Source organism: Mytilus trossulus, chromosome 11 (assembly GCF_036588685.1).
Source record: "Mytilus trossulus isolate FHL-02 chromosome 11, PNRI_Mtr1.1.1.hap1, whole genome shotgun sequence".
In the NCBI taxonomy this organism is placed as follows: domain Eukaryota; kingdom Metazoa; phylum Mollusca; class Bivalvia; order Mytilida; family Mytilidae; genus Mytilus; species Mytilus trossulus.
In genome coordinates this window covers 37,653,891-37,669,035 of record NC_086383.1, presented here as the reverse complement: position 1 = coordinate 37,669,035, position 15,145 = coordinate 37,653,891, and the positions used below count along the sequence as shown (strand labels likewise).

General features: G+C 31.1%; 1 protein-coding gene across 1 annotated transcript; it reads left to right on the top strand.

Annotated features, from left to right (window-relative positions):
• Positions 1–1,363: 1,363 nt before the first annotated feature.
• On the top strand, positions 1,364–14,939 carry LOC134690025 (E3 ubiquitin-protein ligase TRIM71-like). The gene is made up of 5 exons (XM_063549995.1): positions 1,364–2,154; positions 3,430–3,498; positions 10,915–10,934; positions 11,381–11,407; positions 14,851–14,939. Exons 1-5 carry the CDS (start codon positions 1,388–1,390, stop codon positions 14,937–14,939), a joined length of 972 nt encoding a protein of 323 aa, XP_063406065.1. The 5' UTR covers positions 1,364–1,387.
• Positions 14,940–15,145: the final 206 nt, after the last annotated feature.

The window sequence follows — 15,145 nt, the reverse complement described above, 5'->3', positions numbered from 1 at the left end:
TATTTCTTTATTTGTATACTATCTATTCATAACAGTCTTTTTATTGTGCCTGATATTCATTTAATGAATTCATAATCTTTCAATCAGTTTAAATGAAGTCTGGAGCTGGCATATCAGTTTACTGCGAGTAGTCTGTTGTTATTTATGTATAATTGTCATTTTGTTTATTTTCTTTGGTTACATCTTCTGACATCAGACTCGGACTTAACTTGAATTGAATTTTAAATGTACGTATTGTTATGCGTTTACTTTTCTACATTGACTAGAGGTATAGGGGGAGGGTTGAGATCTCATAAACATGTTTAAACCCGCCGCATTTTTGCGCCTGTCCCAAGTCAGGAGCCTCTGGTCTTTGTTAGTCTTGTATTATTTTAATTTTAGTTTCTTGTGTACAATTTTGAAATTAGTATGGCGTTCATTATCACTGAACTATTATGTATGTGTTTAGGGGCCAGCTGAAGGACGCCTCCGGGTGCGGGAATTTCTCGTTACATTGAAGACCTGTTGGTGACCTTCCGCTGTTGTTGTTTTCTATGGTCGGGTTGTTGTCTCTTTGATACATTCCCCATTTCCATTGTAAATGTTATTTTTAAAAGCTGGTTAATTTTAAACAGAGTAGCGAAAATCGTTAACCCACATCAACTGAGAAGATTTTGTTTTGAGCGATATCGGATAAGACGACATGATTACCGTCTCAGATAGAAACATGTATCTAAAAATGTTTTAACATGATGTAGAGATAAAATCACAAATGTAAACTTTTCAATAATGTAGCACAATAATACGCATTACAAATAAAAAAATAAATATACAAATAAATAGTATACTTTATATGGAGGTACATTGGTTTGAGAAATTAAAACATTGTTACTGATACACTGTTCATATCACATAATATTTATGGTACCAATTTAACCAGACTGAAAAGAAATCCGTTGTGTGTTTGCAATACAAAAAAAACAATCTGAAAACAAAAACAAAATTTTTTTTTATACAAGGGCATGTAATATCTAATTCATTTATTTATTCATTCATCCTGTTGTTGAAAGTACATAGATCTTGAATGTTATCAAATATATAGATTGTTTACTTTTAAAATACACAACCTGTTAACAGGTGAGATCCTTATAATACACACTATGACTGATTACTGATATGGAAACTTATAGCAGACGTTCAATATACACAATAACTAGTTTACAATATAAATATATTTATCTTATTTCAGATTTCACATGTAGCATAACACAATTAATTATATTTAAATTGTTGAAGTATAACTTGTGAATCAAAAATAAAAACTATTTATCGTTCTTGATTTAAATTTAGAATAATATGCCATGTGATTCAATTACCTGTCATACCTGTGCTATTGGTCGAGTTCAAAATGGCTCAAGCTGCGTCTAAAACATGCGAAGTTTGCATGAGTGCCCCTGGATCTTACTATTGCATAGACTGTGAGGAATATTATTGTGAAAGTTGTAAGTTGTTACATAATAGGCAAAAGTTATCGAGAAATCATCAGTTTCAAAAAGCTTCCGACCTGATACCGGAAGGTAAATCTAAATGTAGTGAGCACAAAGAAGAATTAACGTTGTTGTGTAATACATGCAATGTACCGGTATGTACCAGTTGTGTAACAGGAAATCACAATGGACATAAGTTTTCGAAATTTGTTGATGCAATCGCTCAATTACAAGGGGATAATGAAACCAAAATTCGTGCCAAGACAAGTGAGACAAATCAAAATATAAAAAAAATTGAGGATAGCTTGAAGTCGTTCGATAATGCCGTTGATTCTGTTATACAAGCCATCACCGATGAAAGCAATAAGATTAAAAGCTTGGTTGATAAATCCGTAGCTCAGATGATTGTTTTGGTGAAAACAAAATCCAAGAAAGAGAGAGACAAGCTGATGAATAAGTTGTCTGATGCTAAATCCGTACTTGCTGCTGGACAGACCTTAGACAGAAGGAGACAGGAACTAGATAAGACCCGACAGGATGGGAGTTTGGTACAACAGATTAATAATCTGAAAAAAGAGATCTACAAACTACACATAAACTCTCTTCCCGAGTTTCCCATTATATCTTTCCAACAGAAATCGGTAACGGAAGATGACATAAAACAACTTATAGGTACCTATACTATCAGGTAAATATACATACATTAGTTGTCTGCTGCAATAATATAGTTTTCTACAGTAACCATTCCAAACCGCAAAATAATAATTAAAACAATATAAACAAACATCTAATAGCTAATATAAAGTGTGGAATAGTTAATTGACAAATAAACATTTTAGTCAGCATATGTCAAGTTTAAATGTTGAGGCAGACCTGATTTTGTTCCAAAGATCTTCAATCCAGAAATAATAGAAAAATATATACGATTTAACAATTGGCAGCCAATGAGTGGGTACTGTATTATGATTAAAGCACAGCTAACTGTAACGACATAACTTCTTGAACAAAAATATATGACCGGACAGAGCGATACATTATTTCTTATTTTCTTTATTAATTGAAACGTGAGTTGTCTTAAATGGATAACACCATAAACGACTAGTAGAAGAATGCATATGCTTTATCATTGCAAATCCTTTGATGTCGTCGCTTGTACAAGCTTTAGTTGAAAAGGTTGAATGAGAAAGAAGTTTAACATAAAAATGAAGACACACATTACCGTCATAGAAGTCACTGTAGTATTATTCATATTTCACAAGTCTTGTATTGATTACATTGTTTGCATTAAAACATGACAAAACAAATGTTTGAACGTTTGTAATTGTATATAGTATTTGTTCTGTTGTATTGAGGGATAACTACTCATCAGGTTCATTTGGTAGATTCAATTTTAGATCAAAATTAATGAAATGTACACTACTAGTTTAAATTCGGTTTTCAGTTTAATCAGAAGAAACAACCACAAAGTTAGATGATACAACTAATTTTTATTTCATCCAAATTATCTTAATTTTCGTAACATGTTTTAGAAATGTATATGTGACGTCACTTTGGTCGTTGCATTGGCTATAGCTTACAGGACTGATATTTTGTAATGTATTCGTTTTTTTATTCTATAGCTAATCACCACTTCAGTTTAATCGTGTATATATATTATATAGTCATTTTATAGAATTATATTATATTTGATACGCTTCCATCAGTTTTAGTTTGAAACCCGGATTTGGGTTACAATCATTATCGATTAATGAATTTTGAACAGCGGTATACTACTGTAGCAATTATTGACATGAGAATGAAAATCTTTTTTGAATTAACACAAATCTTTGACATTGAAAACACAGTTACGTGAAACTTGTCTGTTGAAGCATCAAATACAAAGATAAATATACTTTCCAAGGTACTCGTTAACATTGAACAATATCACAAAAAATGTATAACAAAACTGTTATATTTTCTATAGTAAGGGTTCATCAAAAGAAGAAAAACAGAAACAAGAACATGGAGACATATACAGATGTTCTTATTGTGGGTAAGTTCTAACAGACAATCAACTCGTCCTTTCGATTCTAGTCTATACATACAAAATAATAGAATACATTATTTATTCAATCCACAATTTTCTACACAAAAAAAGGTATGTGCCAAGTCAGAAATATGACAGATGCTTTATATCTATTTGATGTGTTCAAAGTTTTCATTGATAAGGGAAATTCTGTTGTGAATTTTCCTTTGAGTTCGGTATTTTTGTTTAAGTGACCAATAATTAAATTGAATAGGATCCTCAACACAATAGACGATAAGATATCGTATGAGCTATAACTGTAGTAATTTCATTCTTGATATCGTCACAACATAGTTTATCCATCTCCTTGAATATAATACGTTATTTCAGTGACTATTTGCAAAACAAAGTAGAAAAATAACTTATTATCGCAGTTGTTTCCGTTCAATTTCTAGCACTGGTTTGCTACGTCTGTTGGTTAATTGTAAATTAACAATCGAGTGCACCATCAGCTGCAACAGTCGGTTCATGTATATTGACATACAGTCAATTTCTTATTTTGTTGTTCGGAAATTCAGACATTTATCTACATGGCTGAATGCCCGCAAAACAACCCCAACCCTGAAATATATGAAACTATAAAATAACTTCACAGTAGACATTAGATGCAATTTGGTTTAAATAAATTTCGAACATATATCTCATCAATCAATTAAGAGGGTTTCAGTCTTTTTGGGTTAAAGTTAAAAATTGGAAAGAAAATAAATGCGCGTTGTCAATGGACAATATATGAAATGTTGTTATATTGTGTGGTGTTGCAATCACTCTTATAGTATTAGTAATCATGTTTTTTTTTCATTTGCCAAAAAAAAAAAAAAATTGAATCACATAATACATATAGTTTGAAGACAGAAGTAAATCAAGGACATTTTAAGATAAGACATAGAGTAGCATGCATATTTCAAAATCTGTTTTTTTTTTTAAATGCATTATGTCATTTTAATGTCAGTCTTTGTCAACTAATTGGATCTATTTTTGTTCAAGGCGAGAAGAAACTATATCTTCCTTTAAAATGTAAGTGTTTACTTTATATTTCTATAATCATATACGGATAGAAAAGTTGAAAAAATATAAGAAGATGTGGTATGAATGGCAATGAAACAACTCTTCATAAAAGCCGTTATAATTTAAAAAAAAGACATGAAACACATGCCTCACTTAAACATGTGCATTTTTATATTTACAGAGTTCAATGTTGCAGTAATATATATGTTGTGACATTCAGTTTGTTGTGTACATGCATCTATTACTGTACCTGATTCACATGATTACTGTTATGTTTTCAGTTTTTATAGAAATTAAAATGCACATTAAGTTTACCGGTGATAAAATTTCCATAATACATTTCGATTATCCAAATCTAGAAAATAAAACTTGATCCGTAATACGCATTTGCACATGATAAGACTTCATTTAATATGTGTTTGCATCGGGATTTGACTTTCATCTAGTCATGTTAGCTTTTTTTTGCCCTACGTGTAAACAGTTGTTCCTTTTTTCATTATTTATCCCTCGCCTGGACTTCTTATCAAAACTGTGTAAAACTATTACACACTCTTACTCACATGATGTACATTACACATTTTTGAATTATGCAGTCCTTTATTATAATTAAGGTTTTTCCTTTTTCAAAAGGGAAATACCTTATGTATTTCTTCTGTTTATTATTATTAAGGTCTTTCCTTTTTCAAAAAAGGGAAAGACCTTACTATATTTCTCCTGTTTATTATCAAGGTCTTTTTAAAAAACTTTGACGAAGTTATCAGCCTTAACCGTAAGACGTGTCGCTTTCATGTTCACACTTTGTGTCGGTGTCATAAATACCTATCTGGAACTCAACCTGTGAGCCGAAATATTTTGTCGGTTCGGAGTAATCCCTCCGAAACCCAAAAACCTTGTTATATTTCCAACACATTAACCGTAAAAGGTAAAAAAGACGAAGGGTGAATTTTGTTCGGGGCCAGACCCTGGTTCTTCGTTACATTCGGATCGAAAAGATTCAACGACTCATTGTTAGGGTTATGTCCCTATTAAAATTAACTACCAAAATTGAGAACCCGTAAGTCGTAGACACCTATGATCTTCACCATGCATCATCAATTCATGTGACTTTAAAAAAACATATTGTATGTTGACCTTGAACTTTGACATAACACCTTGTTATCAGAACAATTCAGCAACTTTAATACTTTCAGAAGTGTTGAATAGTGATAATGATTGGGTCATTGATGTGCAACTTTTTTTACATTTTAATCGAAGATATTTGACCTTTCTGTAAGGGGCATAACTCTTGTTTTAGCTTTCTGAAAAGGCAAAATCAGCTTTTACCATATGACCAAAGGTCCTAACCTAACGTGGGGTCTTCAGCAAGGACATTTGGGACTGAAGACCTTGAGACAGGTCAAAAGGTCATGTCCCAATTAGCAAATTATGTGTTTTTGATCTAATTTACAGGATTTCAGTGTGTTTTAAAGCTTTTTAAGGTTGACCTTGGCCTTTGACCTTACAACTTTTGTAGGCGATATCTCAAAAACGATTGTACTTGCAGAAATAGTAAATAGTGAAAAACATTAAGGTGGATGAGGCACAACTCTGTTTTACATTTGACCGACGAGTTTGACCTTTTTGTAAGGGGCATAACACCTGTCTTAGGTTTCTGAAAGGACAATACTAGCTTTTACGCTTTAACTATATAACCAAATGTCAAAGGATCTTTTGCAATGACATTGTAGAGCAGTGACCTTTACGAAGGTCACAAGTTCAAAGATCAAGGTCATCAAATTATGTGGTTTTGACACTATTTAAAGAGTTGTATGTGTGTTTGAATTCAAACAAACGAATCAAAAATCAACCAACCAACCAAGCAATCAGTGTATGAATGTTTCCGTCTCCTGTGTTTAATATGGGGTTCGAGATCTCTTTTTTTTCTTTTTCGCTTGTATTAGGAGACCCTATCCAACGTGTTTAAACAACCAACCAACCAACCAATAAATCAATCAATCAATCAATTAGTTCATGGATGTTTCCGTCTCATGTGTTTAATATGTAGTCCGGGAACTCTTTTATTTCTTTTTCGCTTGTTTCAAGATACCCTATTCAATGTGTTTAACCAATCAATCAATCAATCAATCAATCAATCAATCAATCAATAAAAAAATCAATCAATCAATCAATATATATATCAATCAATCAATGTATGTTTCCGTTACATGTTTTTAACACGGTGTCCAAGTTCTCATTTGTTTGTTTTTTTTCGCTTTTTTTAAATGACCCTATCCAACGTATATAACCAACCAATCGACCAACCAACCAATCAATCAATCAATCAGTTCATGTTTCCGTCTCATGTGTTTAATCTGGCGTCAAAGATATCATTTGTTTCGAGAGACTTGGGGCTTTTTATAGTTTACTATGCGGTATAAGCTTTAATTGCTCATTGTTGAAGGCCGTACAGTGACCTTTAGTTGTTAATGTTTGTGTCATTTTGGTCTTTTGTGGATAGTTGTATCATTGGCAATCATACCACATCTTCTTTTTTATATGTTTCTGTTTTCTGTGTTTAATACGGGGTCCAAGGTCTCATTTGTTTGTTTTGCCTGTTTTAATTTGACCCTATCTAACGTGTTAAATAGACCAACCAACCAACCAACCAACCAACCAACCAACCAATCAATCAATCAATCAAGCAATCAATCAATTAATAAAACAATCAAGCAATCAATAAATTAATCAATCAATATATGCATGTTTCCGTTTCATGTATTTAATAGGGGTTCCAAGGTCTCATTTTTTTTTCCTGTTTCACGGGACCCTTTCCTACGTGTTTAATTGATCAACCAACCAACCAATCGATAAATCAATCAATCAAGCAGCAAACCAATTAATTTATTAAGCAACCAATCAATCATTGTATGCATGCTTCCGTTGTGTGTGTGCAATACGGGGTCCAAGTTCTCATTTTTTTTTTGGCTTGTTTCAAAAGACATTATCTCAATTGTTTAAGTTATAAACGAACCAATTATAACACCTAAATTACACATGCACCGTCTGTTTCCGGGATCCCCATAACGATAACTGCTCTGAATAATTTAAATACTTTTTGTCAATCTAAAATGCATCGATGATGTTTAAAAACTTATGTCATTTTTTTTTCAGGCGGTAAGTAGCAAGATCAAGTTTAATAGAGAGAAGTATTAATTACTTGAATTTCAATGCATTATCTGGATTAACGGTAACAGATACAAATAATTTCCCGATCAAGATTACAATCCTCAAATTAACTCACCAGATGGTACTCAGTATCAAATTGAAGTAAATATGGGCATCATTTTGAACACGTGTTCGTCAGACATACATAAAAGTAAAAAAAAAACTATGATGTCTTCAGTCTATGGTTGAATTATTATTTCTCTACACGACAGACATGTTGATTTTACAGCAATCAAATAACGCAAATGATTATTTATACCACACCAACATTACTCTTCCAAAAGAAAAACTAATTTTGATTAATTGTCCTATAACAATTATTAGTTTTTTTCGCAATATATTACATACAATGTAGCAATACATTAAATCATGAAATTCGTAAATAATGGTTGTAAACTTAATATATTATATATTTTTTTTAGTCCGTAAGTAGCAAGTTCAAGTTTAATTTAGAGACGTATTTGTTACTTAAACTGCAATGCAAATTCAGACATTATGTATGCAGCTAACTAATGAAATAATTTTCCATCAAAGATAAAACTCCTGTTTATTCACTTATACATGTTATACATGTTATATATCGGCCGTTGGACAAGAGAAAAACGAACTGAAAATCGACACTATATTGAAGCATAACACATGTCTTTGTTAAGCATACATCATATTCATAATGTTAAAGTTTATAATTGAATATTGCTGTTCGCTCCTCGAAACATATATTGCTGTTCTAGTCGACAAGGCATCACCACTAACTAAATTAAAAAAAACATCATACATTTATTCTTATTGTATATAGACATGATAGAACTAGTTGGAAATTTATTAAAAACATTTTGAAATCATATTTACGCACTAACACTACTTATTCAATATAAGTTTCAATTCTGAAAAAAAATGTTGTATGCAGCTTTTATGTCGAAAACTAAACATGTTTTCAATTCATGACTAAGCAATACATTACATGATGAAAATCATACAAAGATGCTACACAAATAATGTTATAATCGGTTTTTTTTAACAGTCCGTAAGTAGCAACTTTAAGTTTGCTTTAGAGAAGTATTTATTACGTAAAATGCAATAAAATACCTGAAATTATGGTTAAATAAAGAAATTGTTTACCTTTTGATATTATAATTCTACATATTTACTGATCAAACATTAAACACGAGCAAAAACGAACTAAAAGTTAACACAGTATTTGAAACATAGGTCAAGCATACATAAAATCAAAAACTATACTGTTCAAAGTCTATAATTGAATCTGTTTTTGGTTTTTTTACACGACACAGATGTTGCTGTCTAAACCGCCAAGGCAACATGCATGATTGATTCCCTTTGTTCACAAAGTATTGGCATACAATTTATTTAAGACATTTTTAAGTGCCTATGTGAAATTTTAAAATTGTTGGTTTGTACATGGAACGACAAATAAATGTGACGTAGAAAAATTTCTGACGTTAGACACGCAAATCAATGATTGTGTTTGTAGAAATATGTTTTTATGTTCTGTTAAATTGTTCCTTTTAAAATTGCTACACGATTATGACCGTTGTTGCAATATTTTGACTATTTTATTTATTGTGTATGTTTAGTTAACGCATCATTGTACATATAACGCAATTTGATGAGACTGTCATTAAAGTGAGAGTGTTAGCGCTATAGAACCATGTTTTATCCACCATTTTCTATATTTGAAAGTGCCTGTACCAAGTCAGGAATATGATAGTTCTTGCCCATTCGTTTTTTATGCGTTTTGTATTTTGATTTCGCTATATCAATATGGGCTTTCCGAATTGATTTTCCTCTAAGTTCAATATGTTTGTGATTTTACTTTTGAATGGTGCACATAACATATGTTTTGCTATTGTTGACATAACAATACATTAAATGTTGACGTTTGTCAGTATTGTCAAACCACTAATTTTATAATTCCTTTTTTTTCAGTTTGTAAGTAGCAAGTACAACGTTGATTAAGAGAAGTATTTATTACTTAAACTGCAACACCATTAGAATTTCCCCTTTAAAGGATAGAGTCCTACTTATTAACTCATCTCCCGTTTTGACAACCATCAATCGAACTAAAAGATTGACACCATATCTTTTAACACAATAGCATTAATAGATCCACGGAAGATTTAATTCTGATAAAAAGTTCTAGGAAGCTTTAAAAAGAACATTGAATACCTGTTTCTTTTTTTTTTCAATTCATGATATGGATATCCACAACATTATAAAATTCATTAGAGAAATATGTGTTACCTTCAAAGATTACTATCCTACTTAAAAAATCATCGGCCATTGACCAAGAGAAAAATAAATTGAAAAATGACGACAAGTTTAAACCATAGTGCATGTCTTTCTCCAATATGAATAAGAACAGTATTTTCAATGTCTCAAGTATACGGTTAAAAATGGTATTTCACTACACGACATGTATGTTGCTGTTTCAGTAGTTAAACTAAGTGATTCTTTCATCAAAACATCATGTTTGTTTTATTTTACATAGAAATAAGTTGAAACGTATTACATATAATTCCGAATCTTTATCACACATCAACAAAACTTTGCAATATAAAAATCAATTAACTAATCGGTTATATATGGTTTGGTTTATTCTTATTGTTGACACAGAAATACATTACATGATGAAGTTTATTAATATTGTCAACATAGTAATGTTATAAGATTTCAATAAAAAAAACTCAGAAAATTCAATTTTGATAGTCTGCTCTATATGGCGTGAATGTTGCAAATAACATATTTTTGCAATAGCTGACATAGAAATAGATTGAATGATGATGTTCATTAGTATGGTCAAACCATTAATGTTATAATGTATTTTTTCAGTTAATAAGTAGCAAGTACAAATTTGATTTAGAAAATTTATGAAATTACACTCAAATAGAAAGACATTAGCGAGATTATAATATAAACATACTACTTTTTGTCAAGCATGCATGGGATCACAAATTATAATATCTTAAGTCTATGGTTGAGCATCATAATGTTTTACATACTGGGAAGAAAATTTAAAATAGAAATCTAGGAACCACACAAATACTAATACATATAAATTGATAATGAAATAGAAAATACGCTTCTTGCAAACAACTCCATCAACTGTATTACTTACAAAATATACAATATTCTTAAGTTCAACATTGTTTATTCCAGACCAGATGTCCTCTCAAAAAGTAAAATCACCAATCGAAATACATCCTGTCCCGCAATCAGGAAAGCAAATATTATTCTGACTTGGATCTAAGATGAAATATGTATTTTCCTCTAAACATAAACAAATTTTTTTGCAAAATATAAAACGCACTTTTTTCATTGCATTTAGACATATCATAACACGACGAAAATGTACGAATTCCACTTTTTCACCTACATCGCTAGGTTCATATAAGATTGATAAAACTTGTTGTGGAATTATCACCATCAACGCCAAAAGAAACTTCCTATGATTTCACTTATTCCAAACAAAATCTGTGTGTCCTATCCCTTAGAAAAAAACACTTTTGAGATTTTATCTAACTTTTAGATAACAACAGACCAAACATGGGCTTATCTCCCAATTTAAAGAGTATATTTGCAAGTAATTCTTGTTCATTTTTAACTAATTTCTTTTGATTTGTAGCGGCTATGACTGCATCAGGTGCAGAGGGTAAGTGCTCAAAATATTTAGATTAAATAGTTTGTATTATCATTTTTTAAGATGTAATCGTTCGTTTGTGAAAAGCTATTAAATACATAGTAAACCATTTTTAAAAACTAATATTCTTACAAGATTCCTCAATAAAACGATATCAAGTACTGTATATAGAAGATAACTTCAATTTGTAATTCATTATCACACTGAGAATCAGATGTTTGAAACATACATTACCATGACTTTTCCAATAGAATTGCGGGATTACGTTTCCGTAGTAATAGGCATCTTTTGACAAGTAATTCATTCCCGTCGTTGAATTAAAAAAGTATTACATGTGATTCCTTATAACCAAACGTACATGTATGATAAGAATTACAGAACGCTGGTCTAACATTTTTTCAACTGAAAATATACACTAAATCTAACAGCTCTGCTTTACTATTTTTTTTATAAATACAATAGAGAAAAACTATCCTAGAGCTGATGCAAAGGAGAGAGCACACATAAATAATCATATGCATTCATAACAAGAAACACAACTATGTGCAGATTCATATTCAGTTATTGATACTTTCGGTCCTACGTCATTTGTAACACTTGTATGTTGCCATATAATATATGCTGGCGGTATGGGCTTTGCTCATTGTTGAAGGCCGTACGGTGACCTATAGTTGTTAATGTTTGTTTCAATTTGGTCTTTTGTGGATAGTTGTTTCATTAGCAATCATACCTTATCTTCTTTTTTTATATGAAACAGCGTTTGACACCTTGCACTATATGTATTGGATATGCACTGATTCATGACAGACCGGAGACATAATTAATCATATTAGTTGTAATTGGCTTAAAACTAGTGTTTTGAAAGGCTTACTGCATTTAATTATAATATGTTTTTTGCGATACCGTTAAAACTTATGACCATAAATTTGTGTTGTTGTATCAAAAAGCATTATGATTGGTATTCATAATTTCAATTTTTAGAATAAAGATATTACTTCGGTTAGGACTTTAATCTTAAATTATACGGCATTTGCTGATGAAAATACCTTACTGTGGCTGAACAAAAAAAGATGTTCAATCATGATTTTCGGTATCTTTCAAATAGCCAACGAATAACTTTTAGTATTTAAAATTATCTAAATTATGGGAAGAAAAAGTAACGTTACTTTTGTTTTCTTTTGTCGAAATATCGAAAATCAAAACGAAATACAAGTTTGTAGAGTGTCTTTTTTTTCTAATTGAACAGAGTATTGGATTTGCTTATTCGTCTGGTATAACGCAAATAATATTGGTTAAATATAATGATATGAGCACGGAATGAACTACTCTTTAGTGTACTGGCATTTTGATGTTTATCGAGTTATATTTCTTCTCGAAAGTGTATGTACCTGTTCTCCACAAAGCGGGCAAACAGTTTCCGTTTGTCTTGTTAAATAATTTTTCACATTTCACAATGATTTCCAGAAGTATTTTCTGATAGTTTATAAACAGGATGTAATGCAACGAATATGTCTAAACTATCCCCAACCCCCACATTCTGCACATACTTATGTGGTATGCATTTATGTTAAATAAGAAAACAATTTAGATTTGTACAACGTAATTCTATTTTATAGAACAAGCATATTTATGTATTACAGAGAGATGTGGTTTTCCAAAAGAGTCTAATGAAATCAAGGCAGCAGTACACTACACTACATTTCTCCAATATAATTAACACGTTTTCAAAGATTTTTTTGACAAGTGATTACTTGATGGAAAAATTCTCATTCAAATGACAGTAAAGTGTAAATTTATAATTGTATGCAAAATATAATAGCTTATTTGTATTCGTTTAGTTTGTTGATTACATTTGATTTTGTCAATCTATTCAATATAACTTGGAATTGATATTGCTGTTATATTGTTTTGTTTGCGTCTTTGCATGTAATGCTATATATAAACACAGTTTCCTAATAACTCGTATGTTTATATTTTGATTAAGAGTTTGATTTGTTTCATTATTTATTATAAACAATTGACAAGTGAAATCGACGTTTCGTGCTTAAAAGTACCAGGAGTTGTCCTCCATATATAAAATGAACGTGCATACAACATATATATTTATCTTTCTTTGTTTCATTCGCTATTTGAACATAAACATTGAACAGTTATATGATTACGTATTAGTTCAATAAAAAAATGTTCGTGGTATGTTGATGGTCTGATAATTTATAAAACCCCTTAAATGCAGCTTTAATGCAGAACAGCTGAATGCTTGAATGCTAGGAAGATTCGACTCTGCAGGGTTTTTGTATTAATATTGAAGTTGTGATTTTGGTCAGGGTTATTTATATCAAACTTTGCTGTTTTAGGATATTATTAAACTTTGTTATAACCTAGCATTCATTTTGGGGAATTAGCGATTAGTGTTATTGTTATTTTAAAATAACATTTTGCATCTGCAGCGGCATCAATTCTGTCTTCCAGACTTAATAATATATCAAAAAATGTTCTTAGTTGACTTTGTTATAATACAGTTACTGTAGATTGGAGTGCGGATGACATCACTTTGTCTAGTTTACATTTTGTTCTCATGCTGTGTGTGCTGTTACACTGATGTAACAGTACGATGCTAGGTTAGGATTAAGCGCTCACATATATGTTAAATTCCACAACGGACACTTTCTGTATGCACTTGTCCCACGTCAGGAGTATGAACTTCAATTTGTGTCGATGTATCACGTGTAACACATTTGTTATATTTGTAGCTTGTTAATTTACAAATGCATGAAATAATGCAGTTATTTTTTCGTTTGATTTTTTTTTTCAATTTTAATATGGTGGCCCTTTGTAGATTACTATACGATATGTTGAAGGCTGTACAGTTTCTTATATATAATTTCTTACATCCTTTGCATTAAACATGTTAAACTCTGGTTGATAATTGGTTCATTGGCAGTCACACCGCGAAAGCGGGATCTTAGATTTAAATGAAAACTCTTATAAAATATGCAGTGTTTAACTAGAAATCTTGCTAGGATTAAAGGAAAGCTATAAGGAAAGTAATTTTCACATTTCCTGATCGGTGTGAGCAAAATGTTTCTCATCACTAGTGGACAATCTGTTCCCTGAAAATGATTGGTCGAAATGTACTTGTGACGTTTTCTGGGCTTCCTCTGCATTTTACTGTTGTGGCGTCATTAGAAAGGCGATCATGTCTGATGACGACACATCAACAATACACAACTTTCTTCAAACTCTTAGAAAGGAAGGATACAACTCATTAGAAAAACAGATTCCACCACTATAATTCGTGTATTACAATATTTCTCCAGTCTCAGCAGTTTAATTTTAATTCTTTAGAAGGCTCTGCAAGGCTCGTGCTTTAAATATTGAAGTTTGATTGAGTTGAAAATATCGTAATACACTTGTTGTAGTTGTGGAATCTATATATATTAACTATCTCTTTCCAGGAATGAGAAAGGCAGACGCAGCTACACAACTTTCGGGAAATTCCAATATAGAAAGCAAACAAACTGACGAAGGTATTTCAACAGCGTAATGTCACTGTTCGATGCCACTGCTAGAGACATTTCGTTCACGAGTGTATCAACAGTCCAGTAGGTGTTGACATGACTAACTATTATGTGGTCAATTTTATAAATTTCTTATTACAAAACTTTGAATTTTTCGAAAAACTAGGGATTTGTTTATCCAAGCAGAAATTACATGTGCCTAAGATGTATTTGGCACATGTGTGTGGAATTT